Source organism: Molothrus ater, chromosome 2 (genome assembly GCF_012460135.2).
Source record: "Molothrus ater isolate BHLD 08-10-18 breed brown headed cowbird chromosome 2, BPBGC_Mater_1.1, whole genome shotgun sequence".
NCBI classification, from domain to species: Eukaryota; Metazoa; Chordata; class Aves; order Passeriformes; family Icteridae; genus Molothrus; species Molothrus ater.
The window spans coordinates 6,697,152-6,718,086 of NC_050479.2; the positions used below are offsets into that span (position 1 = coordinate 6,697,152).

Sequence of the window (20,935 nt, forward strand, 5' to 3'; positions counted from 1 at the left end):
GGTTTGCATTGAGAAAGGCTCAATTACCACCCCCAGAGGCTGAAGCCCTCCCCTTTCCCTGGGGCAGCAGAGGCTGGGGCACCAGGAGATGGAAGCCTAGGTGTGCCTGCTCTTAAAATCACAGCAGAGGGTAGAAGACAGAAGGAAGGCAACTGAATTAGTAAAGAAACTGAAGGATACGTGGTTTATGCATTATGTAATGAAGATAAAGACAGATTGCTGGTGTGTAATTTTGGTACCATCCAGGGAAGAGCTGGGCAGGGAGCAATGTGGGCATGGCCAAATTTGCAGAGCTACTGGCAGGAAACTGTGGGCAGGGCTGGTTCCTGCAGAGGGGAGAGGAACAATGTACCAGCAATAGAAAAGACCAAGGATAAACTTCTGGAAGTGGGACACAGCTAATATTTGTTTAGCTCTGTTTCTGTCTCTTTCCACCAACACGTTTCAAAGAGCTTTACATTGGAGTGTCAGGCCAAAAGCAGTGATGGCTCAATGCAGAGTTGTGCTGAGTGCACTTGCTACTGCCCAGCCCCTCTGGCTTTGCAGCTTCTGCAGGGTTCATGATATCCTCCTTTCTTCTCAGCAGGGCTCCTCATCCTCCTCTGTCAGTGCTGTACCCTCGAGACAAACCCCAAACCTCACCATCTCCATTTTGTGCACCAGGAGGTGAGGCAACCCCCCACAAGGGCATGGAGCCAAGGAGAGACCCTGGATCTCCCAAATGCCACAACTAAGGAGTTTCTGTGCTTTAAATAGCTGCCTTGCACTGCTAGGATCACCCAGCAGCCCCTTCAGAGAGTGAGGGGTAATCACAGAGCCCAAGGCACATCCCTGTGGCTCTCACATCCCTTAGTCCCGTCAGGTTAAATGCCAGAGGAGATAATAAAGGATGGCTACAGTGCACCTCTTCTTCCATTAAAAATGTGCTGGGAAATGGCTTGGCCACTCGGTGTGAGTAGTCCAGCTGGGGGGATGAGAAGTCTGCAAAGCCTCAGTCTGCTCCTCCCTGCTCCCATGGTGAGATATGGCCCAGGAGAGTCTCCTGTGTCACTGAAAACACAACAGCTGGGGATGGAGAGCACCCAGGCCCAGTGCCACCACAGCAACATGTGCTGCCTGCAGCCAGAGTGCCACTTGCTCCTTCAAGGTGGGCTTCCCTGGCCCTGAGCATCCTGCCAGATCTCCTGGCATAGTCCCCAGCACCCAGGCCAGGATGGGTAGCCACCACTTTCCATAACTTCCAAGTCTTTGTCCTAACAAGAACACCTTTTGGTGTGATCACAGTAATCTCTAAGTCTATTTGAAACTTCTGACATTCTACTGAGTTCGCCCCCATCCCTTTCTCTAGCTTCTTTCCAGTGCCAGGACCATCAAGAAAAGACATTCCAAAGCACACGTGTCTTGCCGAAAACCTCATTTTCGAAGAGGGGCGTAGAGGTCAGGCTGCTCTAACAGCTGGGAGTTTTCGGAAAGCTGCAGGCTATCCTGCTTTCTTTTTTTTTAGCAACCACTGCTGAACAATGCTGTTTTCAAGAAACAGAACAATGATGATTCCACCTGACAGCCTTTCAAGAGAAGGGCCAAGGAAGCATCCAAGAAGTCATGTCATACACCACCACAAATCTCCTGGAATAAAGCAACACCAAAGGTCTGGCTTCTGGTAAAATGTGCATTTCTGCCATGCTACTACTCCTCCCAAATCAGTTTTTTTACTAAGTGTCCCACATGTGCCCTTTTCTCCAGCGACAGGATATCCTTCATTTGTCTGCACCAAGAGCAGATGAGCACTCCTTGGTGTTGTTTCCCAAGTCTGCTGATGGGAGGGTCAGCAGGGGCCAAAGCAGCTGCAACAAGGAGAGGAAAGACAACCATGGCAACCCAAGTTATCTGCATCCTCCATGTATTTCCTTCTCCCCACCCTACAGCATATCTTTCCCACCCAAACCTCAAGCCAATAGAGCCAGTGACCAGCTGGCAGGATGGGGGCTGCAGCAGTGTCTCCTGCACCCAGAGTGTCTGGCTGTGTTTCGGGGCTCACCACTGCAGGCTGAAGTCACCAAAAAGAGACTGAAATCCTAGAGAGGGACAACTTGCAAAAAGCAGAGAGCTCTCCACTACTGTAGATGGGGCGCTGGATATGCTGCCTTTGCTCCAGAGTTGCAGATCCATTGATGCTGCTCCTGGTTTTGGCTCTGGGCTGTAACCCTTCCACAGCAGCAGCAGCAGCAGCAGCAGCAGCAGCTTCTCCGTCTGTGCCCCACGTCAAACCCAGCTACAGTTTTGGCCGGACTTTCCTGGGACTTGATAAATGCAACGCCTGCATTGGGACATCCATATGCAAGAAGTTCTTTAAAGAGGAGATAAGGTCAGAAACTCAGCAGAGTAATTTTTAAAGCGTTCTGTATAGTAATTTCAAAGTTGCCTGTTAGAATTTCCAAGTATTTTCATGAGCAACAATGCAAAGAGCAACTTAGCACCCAGTTGCCATTTCAGCACTTAGTGTTTTAATTAATGCCTGTAAGCTCATGCTATGTCTCTTTTCTTTTAAAGCAATGCAAACATGATCAGACTTCAGCCCTAAACTATAACTTGAAAGCAGGAGTAAAAGGCACAAATTTCTGTCTAGAGAGGGGCTCTGAAAAAAACTCAAGGCAGTGATGGGGGGAGGGAAGAGGGAAGGAAGAAATCAGCCTGTTTAGATTTACTGGAAGAATTTTATTATGAGCAAACTGACTAAAGGCAAAAAGGGGGTTTAGCTTTGTATGCTCCCAACAGAGTATGTTAACTACAAACATACAAACATGCTGTATAATTCTGTACCAGGTGCAACAACGTGAATGTGCAGAATTTCATGTTTTAACTAAGATCAAAAGGGATCTAAACCTGCCTGAGGCATGAGGACTTCTGCACATGAGGTTACCCACACGCTTGAAAATAGCACACAGCTAAATTACTGGTACATTTTGGGGAGATTTGTGTGAGAACTTGAAGGCAGAAATTGCATCTGCCTCGCTGTTGATGAGACACACACTGTCCAAGTGGTCATTGGACCAATCCAATCATTTTTAGGTTCAAAAGCAGAGCATATCTGATGACAGCAGGGAAAATGTTGCCACTTGAATTTGAGGAAAAAGTCAAAGGCAGTGCTTGGCAGAGGAAGGGTTTATTGGGTCTGATATGATTTATAGAGCCATATGCACTTTCTTTTATAGATATAAAAGCCTGGGGGAGAAGAAATTATTATAGTAAAATTGTATTTTTAATGCTATAATGTAAGTAGTATAGTATTAGACAAATCACCATTTTTATCTTAAACTATCCTATAAAATGCAGCATAGTAAAACCATAATGGTTTGTCTGGGATGGACTTGTAATACCAGACATCCATCCTTGCACTGCTGCTGGAAAAAGGCAGCTTGTGGCTTTGCTGAGCCAGAGCACTCCTTGCTGCTGCACATTGGGGGTCCCAGTCCTTGTCACTTTGCCCTTTTGCTTTCCACATCCACAGTGCCAGAGTGAGCAGTGAGTGAGGTGCACAGGGCTGAGCGCTGGGCTTCTCCCAGCCCAGCCTGGATTCCTGTCCCAAAATGCAGCGTGGATTTACAATCAGCCCAGCAAGCTCAGCTGGCTGACAGGCTGGTGTGGGTCTGCAGGGGCCAGGGGTGCATCCAGGGTAGGGTCTGCTCTGCATTTTAATTCTCTGCAGCAGGATGGCATCACAGCTGGCTCCTGCCCCAGCCTGCTGCATCCCCACTCACCTGTGCAGGGTTTTTAGGGAATTGCTGCCAGGTACAAAGCAGCTCCCTTTTGGTTACTCCCACTTGGCCACTGGGGAGGCTGGGGCCATGCAGGCTCCCTCAGCCCTGCCAAAAATAGCAGAAGTGCCTCTGGCTGTGGGGTTCCAGCTGCACAGTGGGCTGTGGCAGAGAGGGGCTACGTGAGCCACGGCAGGAGGGCCCCGTGCTGGCTTTCCTCCCGGGGACAGCGGGAACGGGGAGCACAGGGTCCCACTGGGCTCCAGGAGTGCAGAGCCACAAACATGTGGGAGCACAATTCTTCTGCCTCAGGGGACACAGAGGGGCTCCCTAAGCCAGACACTTCTCTTTCTCTCCCACCAGCCTGCAGCTGGCTTCCCACACATAAGTGATAACGTGAAGTTCTGCTGTGAGCGCTTCGGGAAGGGGAACTTAAAAATGTTCTCCTGAGCACTCACTCAGCTTCAGGCTTTCCTTTGCATGGGTAAAACTTTTTCTCCCACTTGATTTATTGAAAAACTGGGATTATTTTTTGGCAAGTGGGAGCTGAAACTAGGGGAATTTCAGTGGTGCTTAGACTCTTTGATCCACCCTCGTACCTTTTCACATGTTCGCAAAGGTGGATGGCGCTTGGGCTTCTCTGTGCTAATTCACATTGGAACATGCTTCATTAATTCTCCATCATTTCTGGGAGCTCTGACATGCATTCACAGTGAGAAGATGTGAGTTTTGTTCCCAGAACGGCTGGTGACTCATCTCGTGCTCTAATGTTCTATACTTCCCTTATCTTTGCCCAACTTTATCCATCTGTAAATGAGGACACCAAGCCTCTCTACCAACTGTACTGAGAGCAGAGTGCAGTGGAAGTTTTTGTAAAATATTAGATTTTCAAAATACCGCAGAACTGAGCCGACCAAAACTATTCAAAGACTTGTGCCAATGCTGGTCCTGAGCTTTGTCCAAGAATAATGGGAAAGAAGACTGAAGAAGCTGAAATGCTTCTATTAGAAGGGGGTTTATAGCTTACTTCTTTATTTTTTTGTTTTAAGGCTTAGCTTACTTCTTTTTTAAATAAAATCAGAAATTCCAAATGCAAGCAAAATTATTTTGGCTGAAACAAAATACTTCATTTCATTCAGAAAAAAAAACAAAGGAAAACTAGTTTGGATTTCTTCGGCATTTAGTTCTGGGTTCATCTAAAATCTGTAATCTATGACTCACTTATTTGCATAGATTTTACTGAAGGTCTTAGAGGATTTGCTGGCCCTTAGCTAAAAAGCTCTGTACAAGAGGGAGTGGTTACAGCACAACTTGATGATGAATCTTGAAAGTATCCAGCAAATGTGCCAGGCCAGTGCTGTGCTGCCCAGAAATGATGCCAAATACAGACTTGCTGCAGCCCATGGCGGGTTCCCAGGCCAGGGTGGTTCTCCCCCCAGAGATCTGCAGAGGGAATCACTCCATCCACCCTCAAATTAATGCTCAGCCTTGGATTTCACACATCCATGTGCTGCTTGCACACTGGAGGTGGCACTTTTCTGCTGATATGAGTTCCCCTGAACACACAAGCTTGAGTCAAGTCACAAGGCATATTTTTTGCTTAACTAGAAAGAAAGAAAGAAAGAAAGAAAGAAAGAAAGAAAGAAAGAAAGAAAGAAAGAAAGAAAGAAAGAAAGAAAGAAAGAAAGAAAGAAAGAGAAAAAGCCAGCCCAGAGACATCTCTTCCCAGTACATGCCTGGCACACTGTGCCCACTTTGCAGATTAGGCACTGGGAGGGGTCCTGATGCACAACAATCACAGTGAGGCACAGCAATTATTCTCTTTTCTTTAATCCTAGCTCAAAATCCTAGACCAAAACCAAAAAACCTAACCAAAACACTAACACTAACCCACCAAAAAGAAACCACAAACCCAAACTAAGTGTTTATTATCATGTCAGGTGCTCTAATTGTAGGGAATCTTTAGTTTCATATCAGGCAAGATGCCTAAAAACTGAAATGCAGGAATCTGCCAAGCTGTTCACACAAGGTTCCCCCACTTCTAGTCATCCTCCATGGTAAATTTTTGGAAGGAGGCACATGGCAGGGGAAGCACCAGGGTTTCACCCATCCTGGGCACCTGTGCCTGCCCCAGAGCTCAGCTGCACAGGGTCTGTGGTGGGGAAAGGGAGTGGGGTGCTGCCTTCAGGAGGGATCATCTGACCAGTTTCTGATTGCAGATGGTGGCTCGTGTCACTGAGTCAGTTATTTGCCTGAAATCATAGAAAATTAATCCTCTGTGCCAATTTCCCAAATGGAACTTGAAAGGAGCGACCAGCTTCAGCTTTCAGATTTGTTCATGTCTTGTAAGCTGTCTGAAACTCCAGCTAGGCTAATCCTGCAGGGAACCTCTTGCCTCTCCTGTTTCACTTCTGAGCTACTGGCTTTAACTTAGGGTGAGATTAAATTAGGACGTGCTTTCCTATGCACTTGGACAAGGAGCTCAGGGCAGGAGGGTTCAGAAGCAGCAAGGGCAGGATGTTGGCCAAACCAAAGGTCAGAGTTGGGCCATTTTCCAAGAGCAGGTTACAGACACCCTCCCAGAGCAAGTACCGCGCTCCTCGGCTCCGGCATGTGTGACGCGCGTGTGGGCAGGGCTGAGGGGGCTGCTGAAACAAAAAAAAATTACCCAATTACCCAGCCCATATGCTCCCCTCCTGTGCCTGTGGAGGGGGAGCAAATTAGTGCAAGATCTCCATGGCTACAGAGGTGCTGCACACCCAGGACACGCACACCCTGTCCCCCCATCACACCCAGTATCCCCATCACACCCCAAACTCTGCTGATATCAAGGAGGTCACTCATCCTGGCTGAAAAATAGTCAGGGATGTTGGAGAGAAAATACAGTCAGGGATGTTGGGGGAGACAGGTAGACCCCTGCACTGACAAAAGCCACCACCTCAAAACAAGAGGTCATTTTGATATTCCCAAGTACATTTCTTGTTAGGTTTTAATATCAGGACGGACCTTTAAAGTGTCAAGTAGTCCTGTTTTGGGATCCTTCCTCTAGAAATAGGAAAATTTAAAAACACCAGGAATTCTTCATGAACCAAAATCCTGCAGCCCGCTCCCTTTCCTCCCACCCTCTACCCAAAAGATCCCATTTAGATGTTTTACCCTTCACTCCATGGCATCATTCCTGACAAGGGATGGTACTAGTGGGAAGCAAAGAAGGACTTTTTTACCATAGCACATTTCCTTAGCTGATGGTTTCAACCTGCTGCCCCTGGGGCCACCCAGTTGGGGTGACTCAGCCTTTGCCAGGCACGGCAGGAATCCCCAGGGGCCGGCCTGGAGGAGCAGCTCAGCAGGGCGGGTGCTGTGTCCGTGCGGTTTTTAACCCGCTCTCCGTGGGGCTCTCCCTTTGGTTTGGCAGGTTTGACACCTGGCTTTCTTCTCATTTAAAGCTGCCCCCCAGCTCCCTGCTCAGCTACTCGGGCAACTACACGGACGATGCCAAGAGCTGGCGGCTGGTGGACATCACCCGCCTGACCTCCAAGTACCAGCACGACCGGGCGGACAAGCGCATCTGCACCTCCCTGCTCAGGACCAGGAGCTGCAGCCTGGAGCGCGCCCTGCGCCGCACACAGCGCTTCCAGAAGTGGCTGCGGGCCAAGCGCCTCACGCCCGACCTGGTGCAGGTCTGTCTGGGGGTTCTGGTGCCCCATCACAGCTGGGGGAGCACTGGGGAGAGCAGGTCCCATGGGGTTTAGGGGTGTGAAAATGGTCTTGTGGGGATGTGGTTGTAACTCGCTGGTTGGAGGGTGAGATTGGGTGGTGGTGGGTGCTCAGCCCGGTCAGTGGCAATGGGGCAGCCTTGTGTGTCCCCAGCCAAGTCCATGTGACAAAGGGGAGAGGCAAAATGAAGCGCATCTGCACCTCCCTGCTCAGGACCAGGAGCTGCAGCCTGGAGCACGCCCTGCGCCGCACACAGCGCTTCCAGAAGTGGCTGCGGGCCAAGCGCCTCATGCCCGACCTGGTGCAGGTCTGTCTGGGGGTTCTGGTGCCCCATCACAGCTGGGGGAGCACAGGGAGAGCAGATCCCGTGGGGTTTAGGGTCTTGTGGGATGTGGTTGTAGCTCACTGGTTGGAGGGTGAGATTGGGAGGTGGTGGGTGCTCAGCCCGGTCGGTGGCAATGGGGCAGCCTTGTGTGTCCCCAGCCAAGTCCATGTGACAAAGGCGAGAGGCAAAATGGTGCCTTGAGGGCAGGAAGAGCACCACAGTTGAAGGCCAAGCCCTGCCAGCCATAGGTAATGCCGTGGCACAGCCTGTACAGGGCTGGGATGGGCCTGGCCCCAGCACCAGCTCCTGGCTCCTTGTGCAGGTTGAAGTTGAAGTCCTGTGCAAAGCCATAGCACCAGGTTGTAAGAGCCAAAATGAGAGATGTGGGACTCCAGGCACTCTCCAAAATGCAGTTTATTGTATCCAAGACATTACAGCAGTCCAGGGTGGTGGGTGACAGAGCCTGTGCCTACAGCTGTCAGCTCCAGCTGCAGGCAGGCCTGGAGACCCTTAGTTTATGTTACAAATGCATTATTTTTTTCTTTGCTGAGCATCTTAATACAGTAGAACCAATCTATACCTTAACTTTTATCTATAGCCTATCATAACTACTATAATTACCATAGTCATGTTACTGTTCTCCAATCACAAAAAGTTGGTACATTGCAGTTTAAGCTAGAAGTTGTTTTTCAGTTTTCTTGCAGTGGAAAATTCTGAGACCTTTTTTCTATTTGCAACATTGGCAGGCTTGTTTGCCTGTGCTCTCTTTCTGCTTGGTAAAAACATCTTCTTGTTTGGGGTGGGTTTATCCTTTGCTCTAAGCCATAAAAACCCCTTCTAACTAACACACCCTTTGCCTCCTTGGTTATCCAGTCAGACTGGCCCAGCAATTCTTTTCTTCTATATCAAAACCTGCTTCCATTTCTAATCTTCTTCAGATTCTACATTCAAAAATCTTTCTGCCAAGCACACATATCTGTGAGACTTTCTTGTCAAACTTTCATCCTTCCCAACACCAGGTGGCTTCAGGCACGGGGGTAAGAGCAGGCTGTGCACACAAATGTGGCAACAGCTCCCGTGGGGAGATTGCTGCCTTTTTTTTTTTTTTTTCTAGTTTTCCATCATGTCTCAGCATTGTGGGGTTTTGGGGTTTTTTTCATCATAAAGTTGTACCCACAAGGGCAGCCAGTGCCTTGAAAGCGATTTTGCTTTGGGCCAGGGGCCAAGCCAGTGTGGGTCTCTCTTGCTTGGGGCTGGCAGGACGAGGGGCATGGGCAGTCAGAGCCAAAGCCTCGATTACTCCTCCTCCTGCCATCCATAGCAAATGACCTCAGGCACAAGGAAGCACACTGCCCTTTCTCCCACAGTCCTGGGGTGTCACAGGTGAAGCCAGGACAGGAGCACAGTGAGTGTGGGTCACACCACCAGGTAAATGGCCAGCTACAGCACAGGGCATCCCCCTCACCCCACCCAAACAACAGCAAAACATCACAACAACCCCTGGAAAGGGCAGGGGCCAGTGTGGGGGTTGGATATACACTGAGCAAGACCCTGAGAGACAAAGGATTATTCCAGTACTTCCCATTCCAAGAGAGAAGTGACTGTGAAAAACTGACTTCATTTATATTTGTATAAAGGCAGCTGCTTCTGCATCCACTCACTTTTGGTGAGTGCTAAAGCTATGCTGCTTTAGTTCTTCCTCCACTGGAAGGAAGAACTAAACTAACTCTTTCTCCTCTTCCCTGTGGAGCAGCACACCTTAGGAGAGAGGGAGGGAAGGATGCACTGGGGTTATGCCTGGACTGCCCCAAAAAGGACTCACCCAAATCACTGACAGTCCAGCTCAGCAGGTCACCCTGAAGTCAGTACCCTCCATGCTTGACAGGGAAAAGATTTTTGGAGCAAAGCTACACTGTATTTTGCTCAGTAACCTCGGGAGAGACACTAGAGAGAGGGGATGGGTATCACCTCCACTCAGAGCATCCCTCACCTGAGCTTGCGGGCAGGGACACCTCCTTAGGCTGGCAGGCAGTCCAGGCACCTGCTGGCCACCCCTGTTGCCCCAGGGTCATGTACACCCCAGTATGACCCCCCCTCCCAGGGGCCTGCAGGAGGGCAGGCTGGGCTGCCAGGTCCTCCAGCCTCGCTGGAGTGTCCCAGGTGTTTGTGCCAAACTGTGCTGTCCCCCTGCTCCCCAGCAGTGCTGAGGGAAAGGGGAGGAATCGAGAGCTTAAAACTTCAATTTGCTGAGCTGGGTGAAAAAGTAACTGGAGAAATGTGGCTCTGTGGTATCTCAGACCTGCTGCAAAGCTAAATCATCAGCTGAGCCCAAATCCCTCTCCTTAAAAGGCTCTTCATGTGGTACAGTTCTGCCTACCCTGTCCTCCCAGAGTCAGAAATGCCAGCTGAGCTGGCAGGGCTGCACACAGGGGCACACACACAAATATGGATGCACATGTGCACACACAGCACCACCAGAGACCCTGCTGGGGCACCCTGCCCTTGCACCTATCCAGTTTCTCCCAGGAATTTCCCTGTGCAGGGGAATTCTCAGCAGCAGTGGGGAGCTGAGCTGATGCCAGCTCCAGGGCACCTCTGAAGGGAGCTCAGGGCCAGCCTGGGGGGACGTGCCCAGTGACAAACTCCCTGGGACATTCATCAACCCCTGCAGCTTTGTAGTTGGAAAGGGCATGGGAGGCTGCAGGGAGGCCCAGACCTTTGCACATCAGCCCCATGATTGCTCTGGTCGTGTTTTCACAGTCCTTTGGTTCTGTAAATCAATCAGAGGAACAAAAATTGGAATTTAAATCCCTTCTAACAGCATATAGATTTGAATACACAGAGAAACATAGTGATCCAGAGACCCTGGGACTTCCTCATCACCAAATTTCTGCAGCAATCACTTTTTAAGATCAGGCATGTGCTCTGCAAAATGGCTTCTGGTCTCACACTGATCTTAATTAAAAATCAGCCAGTGGCAACAACATTTCAGTCATACTGTGTGTGTGAGTCTGTGTGTGAGAGCCCATCCCAGCCCTGCTGTGTGGGGCACCACAGGTTCCAGTCTGACCTCCCCAGCCCACTCAGCCCCACAGGGATGGGGATGCCCTGGGATGGCCAGGGAGGTTGTTGGTAACCCAGCAGGAGCCACTGGAGAGGGGTTTTTGGGGCTCCCATGTCTCTGCAAATACTTACCTAAAGAACTGCTCTTCTGGCTCTGTTCTCCCACTCTGCCTCTTTTCAGAGGTGTTAACAGAGCAGCTCTCCCAAGGCCTGACAGGGTGCCCAGCCTGTTTCACAGAGCTGCAGTCACACAGCAGTGCCTCTTCTCCCTCCCCTGCAGTTTATCCTGTGCAGCAGCACTGGGGGAAGCTCATGGGCCCAGGTAATTCTGTCTGATAGACAGAGCACCATGACAAACCACAACGTGCTCGAATCAGAATGACAGACCATGAAGTGATGTTTTTCCACTTTACACTGCCTGCCCTGCCTGACCCAGCCAGCAGCTGAGCCGCCTGCCACAGCAATTATTGCACCAGCCACAAGGAAAATCTTTACTGGATGCAGCAAAGTCTTCAGTCTTAAAATCCAGCCTGCCTCAGAGATGAGCAGGATTTGGCTGGGGCTCAGCCTGCTCAGCAGCCCCAGACACCAGGGGCTTCACCAGGAGCTCATCACCTCAAACCACTCTGGGTGCTTTCCTGCTGGAGGGGCTACAAAGCAGTTTGGTTTCAGCACAGGTCACTAACAGGGAAAATTTGCAGCCCTGCTTACAAAGCACAGCCTGGAAAATGCTGAAGGCAGGTAGAGGAAAGCAGTACCAAGGTGAAAATCCAGCATTTGCAGATGGATTCTCTAGGATGGACTGCTTGAGACTTCTGACCAACAACTGCTGACCAACAACTACAGACCAAAAACTACTGACCAGCAACTGCTGACCAACAATTACTGACCAACAACTGCTGACCAACAACTACTGACCAAAAACTACTGACCAGCAACTGCTGACCAACAACTATTGACCAGCAGCTGCTGACCAGCACCTCATCCTGCCCACAGCAGATGCACCAGCACCCTGGTTATGAGTCCAGTCCATGCCTCTTCTTGCTGCACAGGGGCAGCAGCTCACTCACATGTCCGGCTGCCCATCCTAGGGAAGGATGGGCACTCTGGGGCTCCCAGAGCCACCTCCTAGACCTGCCCCCTCTTTGACCCAGTACCTCATCATCAGGGACTTCCATAAACCTGCTGGCAGTGGGGATGAGTTTCTCAGGGCATTCCTACCTTCTTTCTTTTGGGAGTTAAAGAAACCCTTGGATTCGCATTGCCAGGAGCTGTAGGTGCTTTGACACCTACATCCAAGTGTTTCCTCCTGGAACCCATCCTAAACCTGGTAGTTTGGTGAAGCTGGACCTAGGTAGTGGCTCATGGGCAGGAGACAGCTGTGATCCTGGTCTGGGTCATCCCTCCTTGGGCTGTCTGAAAAGAAAACAGAGCAAGAAATCTTCCTCAAGTTGTCTTTACATTCAAGTGAATTCTGGGCGTGTCTGTGCTACATATGCATAAACTCATGGAGTTTAACATGCATCCTGTATTGTGTAATAGGGTTTAAGAACTCACAGCTGAGTGGAGCTAGGCTTTGCAGGAGCTACTCACTATCACATACAGAAATGTGGGTGCTTAATCAAAGTAAATAAGAAGCTTGCCACATCAATCACAAACAATACATCAGGCTGTCTGTCAGGTCTTATTCTCTGGGGTGATAAGTCACTGCAAAGGACTTAAGACATTCTCAGATAAATCTGTATCTCCAGTGTTTCAAGTGTGTGTTCCTCACATTTTTCTTCCGCTGACAGTTTTGTCTGACAGTTTTACAACTCCAGCTCCTTCTCTGCTGTAGAGATGTTTCCATAAGCCTGCAGGAAGGTGGGACCCCTCTCCACTGAAACAATCAAGCAGGTGCTGAGCTTTATGCTGTTGACTGTGTCTGCTGAAACCAAAAGGCCTCATAGCCCAGTTTTTGTGGGTCAGAGCTTCATTAAACTGTAGGAAGGTGTCATCACCCAGCCCCGCTCCTCTGCTTCCACTCCTCCCTGGATGTGCCTGGAACAGTTCCTCAGGAAACCATGAGCCCCACGGGCAGCACGTGCCCACATTTATGTTAAGAGGATGAGCTCTGACCTCAGAAAAACCCTAATTACACCATCCATGCCTTCTCTGCTGCTGTGATTTATGTTCCCACTGTGTTCTCTTCAGGGCCTCAGCTTTTGCATTGCAGACTCCTGGAAGCAGCAAGGCTTTCTAACTTCAGCTGCAAATATTTGCATACACACGGAGCTGCAAGAGACTTTCTCCACCATTTAACTCTTACTTTACATGTCTCTGTTCTGCTCATTTTTTATCACATCTCCTCCAAAGGGAAAGTGACAGAGTCAGCCACAATGTTCCTGCAAGTGCTGCAAGACAGAAATCCATACCCATCCCTCCCCCTGCACCTCTTCTATGGTTTTACACAATTAATTGAGAAAAAATTTTCCTCATAAAGCTACACCAGAGAAGTGTATGAAGACTTGCAACAGGAACTGAGTAGGATTATTTTTGGCAAATGTTTTTTTCTTTTTGGGAAGAAAGGTTTTTTGGTTTTCATGAAACAATGCTTCAGCTGTGGTTGAGTTTCTCAGGTGGTTTTGACCAGCTATTGGCATTTTGGACTTGTTTATGCAACTGATGGCCAAGGAAGGAGTGGCTGGAATCTCACCGAGGCCAACAGGGATGCAGAGGAAGAGACATGGGACATCTAATTCTCCCCTTTCCTCCTCCAGCTGGGAAAGTGTCCTGCTCATCCTTCCCATGTTCCTTTATTTCTTTGTCACGGCTGGGTGGTTCAGGGTTTTGTGCCAAACGAACAGCTCGCACAGGAGGGGCTGGGAAGGACCTACCCCAGGGCTGCCACGTGAGCTGGGGAGATGCTGCGTCACATCTTTGCTCCCAGCATGGAGGATGGCAGGGAGCAGCCTGAGCTACACCTCCCTTTCCTCTGAAGCACATCTCCCAGCCATCAGGTTATAAACAAAACTCCAAAGAGCAAATTTGGCTACTGGGATCATTTTTAATAAAGAGGCTTAAAACACCTGATTCCCTTCCCCAGCAGAGGCATGTCAGGGCAGTGCTTCTGTGGCATTGTGGGCAACCCTCCATATATAAACTCTCCTTGGCTATTAAGGAAGACTAACTGAAAAATAAAAAAGGCCATTTTTGACTATGAAGGTATAATTTTCTATGCTGTTTATCCCAGCCATAGATTGCTCATGCAATTTTACAAGCCAAACCTCCAAATCTGAAGGGTGAAATACAGTGCTAATTGACTCCATTAGCCCAACGGTTCTCTATTTGTTGCTGGTATTTACAAAAAATAAACACAGGCTATTTGGTTTTGATAGTTAATGCATGAGTTTATCAGAGAGAGAACATATCCTGTGCTTATACTCACATATAATGTTTATTTACATTTTTAAAGCATGTTTACTGACCTTAGCAAATAGTATTTCCAAGAAAGCTTCTCTCAGGTTAAGCAAATAACAAAGTGATCTGAAGATTATTTAACGAGGGAAGTGACTCACTGTTGTAACAACTGGAGGGCCTCCACCAGGAATGCCAGGGCTGGAAACCCAGGCAGAGGGAAGAGTCCCATGCGGTGGAGTGATGTGGTGCTGTGCAGCTGGAGGAATATGAGGTTACAGTGCCCAGGAATGGCGACCATTCTTGAAACCTGAGTTGGCAAATGGCATTTTTGGATGGCAAAGGTCCTCTCCTAGGAAGGGTGAGATGCCCTGTGTGCCCACATCCTTTGGAACTGTGCCAAAGCAAGCAGGGGCACAGTGGGCAGAGCACAGAGGTGTGTGTACACCCCAGCATGACCCAAGCACATTGCTCTCGGGGGTCTCTGTGGTCAGGATGCCCCGAGATCTGTTAGAGAGTCTCTTTTGCCAGCCTGGCAATTGAAGAAGGGGTCAGGATTCTTCTGTTCTGGTTTTCAAGGTTGTTTATGTTCTGTTATTTATAACATTCTTTTCCTGACCTGCTGAGGTCTGTTCAGCAGGTCAGTCTGTGGCACACTGCCCACCTTCAGGGCGGTGTTGTCTTTTTATACTAAAATCTACATGTACTTTATTTACAATAACTTCCCAATACCGATCACCTATGTTAGACAGTCTGTCTCTACTCTAAACCAATCCAAAATTGCCACCATCACCCAGAAGATGGAGGCTAGGAAGAAGGAGAAAGAAGGACAAGGCATGCCCAAATTCCTCCATCTTGGCCTCTGAACCCCCATTCTAAAACCGCCAAAATTCTACATTTTCACCCTGTGATAAATTCACTAACATTGGCTTGTAACTCCTCACACAAAGTTTTGTTTTTTACACAAAGGTAATTGTTTTTTTCCATTGGTTAAAATCAAAGGCACAGGTGTTTTTGACTCCATGCCAAGGTCTCTGAGCCCCCTGTCAGTGTCTCGAGCCCTCCAGGGCAGTCAGAGGGATTTCCTGGGCTCTGACACATGGCAATGTCTTGGGCTGGAATCAGACATCCCTGCTGTGTTTTCCCCTCTCCCAGGGCCTGTCCAGCCCCTTGCTGCGCTGCCCATCCCAGCGGCTCCTGGACAGGATCGTGCGGCGCTACGCCGAGGTGCCGGACGCCGGCAGCATCTACATGGATCACCTCACAGACAGGGACAAGCTGCGCCTGCTCTACACCCTGGCAGTGAACTCACACCCCATCCTCTTACAGGTACGTGCCAGCCTGCCCCAGCTTGAAACACCACCCCACAGCCCCTCACAAGCAAGCCCTTGCGTGAGATGTGTGCCAGGCTCAGCGACAGAGGAGTCCCAGCCCTGGCTCTTGTCAGCTCCCTGGCCTTCAAAAAGTGTTTTTCTTCTATGAGGTTGGGAGGCTGAAGCCAGGCAGGCTCACGAGGTGCTCCCTGTATCATTCTGTGAGGCTGGAGAGAGGGAACCAGAGGTGTTATTGCCCTGGAGCGCTGTGAAATCCAGGGTTTTACACATCCCCAACACTTCAAAGTGTTAGGTTTGCATTGCTAATGCATTACATAAAATCACAGCCTGTTTCAGGAAGAGAAAGAGCATGATTCCCCATGCTCCACGTGCCAGTGCTGTGTTTTCCACACACTCCTCCCCTGGACCCCTTTGGACCTGCCTGGCATGCAGCTCCTCTCTTTCCTTATGTGTCCAAGGGAGAATCCTCACCTTTCCCCATCCCACCTTTAGGCCTCACTGCTGGTTCTTGCAACCCTTCGTGATTCCATGAAGAAAAGATGGCAGTGGCAGCATCATCCATCTCTGGCCCCAGGCCGTTCTGCACTCAGCAGCTCACAGGGCTCTGTGTGGTCCCAGGGAGGGGAAATGGTCCTGGGAGGCTCCTGGGGTCATTCAGCCACCCCAGTTATGGGTCCCTGAGACATGAAGCTGTGGTCCTTAGCAGCCTGAAGACACAGGAACACAACTTGAAGAGATGAGAAAAATATGCCAAAGAGAAAAAGCTAGATTTTTACACAGTTGCCCAGAATGTCTTCACAGCAGAAGGGAGAAGTAACCTTAAACATGAAACTGGATGAGTTCATAATGGCTTGGCAGGGTCTGAGGTGCTGAGGTCTGAGGTGCTGGGGACACAGATGAGCTTTAATGCAAATGACAGAAAGCTTTGTGCTGGCATAGCTCAGCAGTCACACAGTTTGGCACGAGCTGCAGGGATGCAGGGAGCCCAGCCCAGGTGTCTCCACTGGAGCAAACACCCACCACTTCTGCCCCTGAGACTGAAAAGTCTCTTACAAATGAGCCTGGCAGTTCTCACCAATTAGCAGAAACTGCTTTAGCCTTACCTCAACTCCAAGCTGTGACTTCATCTGTTCAGTGCTCATGAGGGACCTATCAAAGACACCTAAATTTAGCTGTTCTGTGGCTAAAATTTTCATGAATCTGAAAACTATTATTATCTTGGACTTTCCACTTAGTCTCTCTTACAGAATAAGAGTCGAAATACCAGATTCTTCCTCTGTTACAAAAAAGAACCATAAGAAAAAGAAAAAAGCATCCTAACTCCTCCAGGATGGGGTAGTAAGTACCTTTCCCAGCTGGATGAGCAAGGAAGGATTGCAGGGTGATTTAAGAACCAAACCACAACCTCTCAGAATCTCTTGTCAGAGTGACTCTGAGATACATACAAGCTTCTTTTTCCCAGCCCAGCAGTTGAAGAAGGAGTCAGGACTTTTCTGTTCTCATTCTCGAGGTTGTTTATTATTTTTTATCTATAACATTCTTTCTCCAACCTGCTGAGGTCTGTCTGGCAGGTCGGGTTGAGGCACACTGACTGCCTCAGTTATTTTTTTATACTGAAAACTATGTGTACATTATTTACCATAACTTCCCAATACCTATCATCTATGTTAGACAGTGACCTTCTACTCTAAACCAATCTAAAAGTGCCAACATCACCCAGAAGATGGAGGCTAGGAAGAAGAAGGAAAAAGGACAAGGCATGCCCAAATTCTTCCATCTTGGGACCTCGAGTCCCCATTCTAAAAATGTCAAAAATCTATTTTTCACCCTGTGATAAATTCACTATCATTCTACTTAAACTTTCTTGACTTGTAATTCTTCATATAAAGGTTGGTAATTGTTTTTTCCAAGGGCTCAATCAAAGGCACAGGGGTCTTGGGGCACGAGCCCTCCAGGGCAGTCAGAGGAATTTCCTGGGTTCTGACAACAACCCCGTTGCTTGGAGCCAGAAAGGGGCACTCTGAGAGGAAGGTGGCTCCATGAACAGAGGGCAGGGGTGATGCCCCCATTGCTGTTCTTCCCACAGATCTTCCCTGACGTGGAGGGCTGGCCCTTCCCGCGGTACCTGGGCTCCTGCGGGCGCCTGCTGGTCAGCGCCAGCACCCGGCCCCTGCGCGACTTCTTCGGCGCGGCGCCCGAGGTGGCCGCGGACCTGGCGCTGCAGCTCCTGGCCGTGCTGCGCTCCATGGCCACCAACGACCTCAACTACTTCTTCTACTTCACCCACGTGGACGCTGGCACCTTCGGCGTGTTCAGCAACGGGCATCTGTTCATCCGCGATGCCAGCATGCTGGGCGTCATCGACAAGGAGGAAGGTACTCAGCGGGGTCCACAGCCACGCATCTGTCATGGGAGGGCTCGGGAGGCAGGGCAGACAAATCTTTCCCCTTCTGCCCTTGGCTCTACTGCTGCCTTTTTGATTTATTTTGGGTTGGTTTTGTTTGTTTTTTATTTAATTAACCAAACACCCCTTGCTAAATTAAATTATGAGAAGTTCACAGAGACGCTCACCGTCAGCAGCTCCCGCCATCCTGGCTCTGAGTCGGGAAGGCGACGGGTGTTGTGTTTGTGCAGTCGGTGATTTGGTGGCCACTCTGTAGCTGGCAGCAGCTTTCAGTGTGCATGGTGTGCCCAATGCTCCCATTTGAAGCCTTCCTTTTCAAACTTTTGCCACGCAAACGCCAATATTTGCCAGCAGAAATTTTGTAATTTAGTTTGTTCCAAGTACTGGGTCAAATTAAACTCTTTTTACATGCATCTATCAAATTGACTAATAATGGTTATTATTATTTATAACAATAATAACAGAATCTTCCTTTTTGTCACTTTTACATAAAACCAAGGGTTAGTATTCAGTTTTTACAGGTTACATTGGTCTACTCCTGCAAGTAGAGCTAGTCAAAGACTATTCATCCAATAATTTAACAGTTTCATTTTGAATATTCAGATTTTCAAAAGGTTTTTCCTCAGCTCACACATTCAGCTGAGTATTCAGAATATTCAGAAGCAGCTGTCAGAAAATTTTCCACTGGATTTCCTTTTCTTATCCCACCAGCTATGACTGTTAACTTGACTTCAGCTAGATGAGCTGTTGTTTCAATGTAATGATTTTGGTTAACATGGAAAAAATTACAGGTCTAGCTATTTGTGGTATTTTTTTGTAGGAGCTCCACATTTTAGATTTGTACTCCAATTCTCATTTTTTTCTGCATCAGCTTGACTCGACAGACTCATCTCCAGTTCCTCTGACAGGCAGTTCTGAACAGCTCTGTCATTCAGAAAAAATATACATATTTCAAAAGCAAGAAAATTGGCACACACACAGCTTCAGCACAGAGTAATTTGCAGTGAAAGGTGGCCACATCCTTTAGACAGTAACAAACCCCATGTTAACACAGAGGCACAGCTATCTCTGACTGCCCAGCAGCTCACTGTTATGCTTCTAACAAGCGGTTTAATTGTCCCCAACAGGGAGCCAGCTGATCGATGGCCAACAGGAGTACAAAGACATCTTCAGCTGCCTGACTGTGGACTGCCAGTCTGCGTTTGTGTCCTGTGACTCCATCAGGGACCAGCACAGCCTCATCATGGTGTGCCAAGACCTTCTTCCCAAGCTGCTGTCGGGGAAGTTCCTGCCCCCCGTGCAGGAGAGCATCGACGCCTTCCTGCGGCGCTGCGCCCGCGGCCTCGGCGACGGCAGCGGTGCCAGCGAGGCCATGGCGGAGCTGGCAGGGATCCTGAAACCTCTGCGCTCCTGCGACTCCCGCTTCGCCTACCGCTACCCCGACTGCAGATACAGTGACAAATATTGACACTGGGGCTGGGCCTGGCAGGGACTGGGGCAGCGTCAGCCTCCTCCCAGAGCGGGAAGAGAGAAGGAACCAGGGCGGCTGGAAAGAGCTGCCCCAAATCCAGGGTGTTCTTGGTGTTAGAGGGAGCAGAGTGCACATGGGATTTGTTATTCATCTGCCAGAGATGCATTTGTTACATGGGATATAGATGTGGTGTATGGTTTAGACATGGTTTATGGATTATTAACGTTGTCATGACTGACAAGGAGCCACAGGATTAATAAATCTCATTCATGTGTTTTGGCCTTGCAAGAGTTTCCCATGCCATTTGTTGAAAAGCAAGGCAGGATGCACACAAGCAGCTAGACAGAGGATCTTTATTGCCATGAAACTCTTTCTGAGGGAGATGATATATAAAAATATGGGGGGGCTGGATGAATGGATGGATGGATGGTGGATGGATGGATAGATGGATGGATGGATGGATGGATGGATGGATGGATGGATGGATGGTGGATGGATGGTGGATGGATGGATGGATGGATGGATGGATGGATGGATGGATGGGGGATGGATGGATGGATGGATGGATGGATGGATGGATGGATGGATGGATGGATGGATGGTGGATGGATGGATGGATGGATGGATGGATAGATGGATGGTGGATGGATGGATGGATGGATGATGGATGGATGGATGGATGGATGGGGGATGGATGGATGGATGGATGATGGATGGATGGATGGATGGATGGATGGATGATGGATGGATGGATGGATGGATGGGGGATGGATGGATGGATGGATGGATGGATGGATGGATGGATGATGGATGGATGGATGGATGGTGGATGGATGGATGGATGGATGGATGGATGGTGGATGCATGGATGCATGCATTCATTTAAGACTTTCCCTGTGGTTAAGGGTAAGTGGAACAATCAGGTCAGTTCTGTTCCATCACCAATCACAGCTCACTTTTATAAAATATTTTAATTTTATTACTTTGGTGGCACAAAGAACAGAAAGACACAATCAAAATAATTAAAAAGCTGAAAGGTTCCATGTCTCTTGAGACTTAATTTCTCTAATCCCCAAATATAATTGCTTCTAGTCTTTCCCAAGTCAATGGACAGTAATCAGAGACTAATACAGGACTTTGGTTTAAGGTGAGGAAAAACCTCCAGCTCTGGGATGGGATTGTTCAGCAGATATTTTCACATTATTCTCTCTAAAATGGAGGAACCATTTGCACAAAACCTTTCAAATGGAAAAATTACCTTAAGAGGAGAAGGAACACAGGCAGAGGATGAGACATTAATTTACACTGAGCCTGACAAGACTTGCCAAACACTCAATACTCCAGTGTAGGTGCTGGGGCACCCCTCAAGAGCTGGAGAGATCCAAGTTCTGACCAGCAAGAGCTACAGCAATCCTCATCCATTTGCCTTCCAGAGGAGGAATTGGTAAGCCAATCCCCAGAGGAGTGAGT

The 20,935-nt window shown here is 48.9% G+C and overlaps 1 protein-coding gene across 1 annotated transcript; it reads left to right on the forward strand.

The window, feature by feature from the left end:
- The first annotated feature begins 1,984 nt into the window (after positions 1–1,984).
- DIPK2B (divergent protein kinase domain 2B) lies at positions 1,985–19,753 on the forward strand. Its single transcript, XM_036384925.1, has 5 exons — positions 1,985–2,365; positions 7,171–7,435; positions 15,412–15,585; positions 17,677–17,965; positions 19,122–19,753. Exons 1-5 carry the CDS (start codon positions 2,124–2,126, stop codon positions 19,460–19,462), a joined length of 1,311 nt encoding a protein of 436 aa, XP_036240818.1. The 5' UTR covers positions 1,985–2,123; the 3' UTR covers positions 19,463–19,753.
- The last annotated feature ends 1,182 nt before the right edge of the window (positions 19,754–20,935 follow it).

Coding starts and splice junctions, on each gene's coding strand:
- DIPK2B (XM_036384925.1), top strand. CDS start 2,124: ATGGGGCGCTGGATATGCTGCCTTTGCTCCAGAGTTGCAGATCCATTG. Junction 2,366..7,170: donor TTCTTTAAAGAGGAGATAAG/GTCAGAAACTCA, acceptor TTGGTTTGGCAG/GTTTGACACCTGGCTTTCTT. Junction 17,966..19,121: donor CGTCATCGACAAGGAGGAAG/GTACTCAGCGGG, acceptor TGTCCCCAACAG/GGAGCCAGCTGATCGATGGC.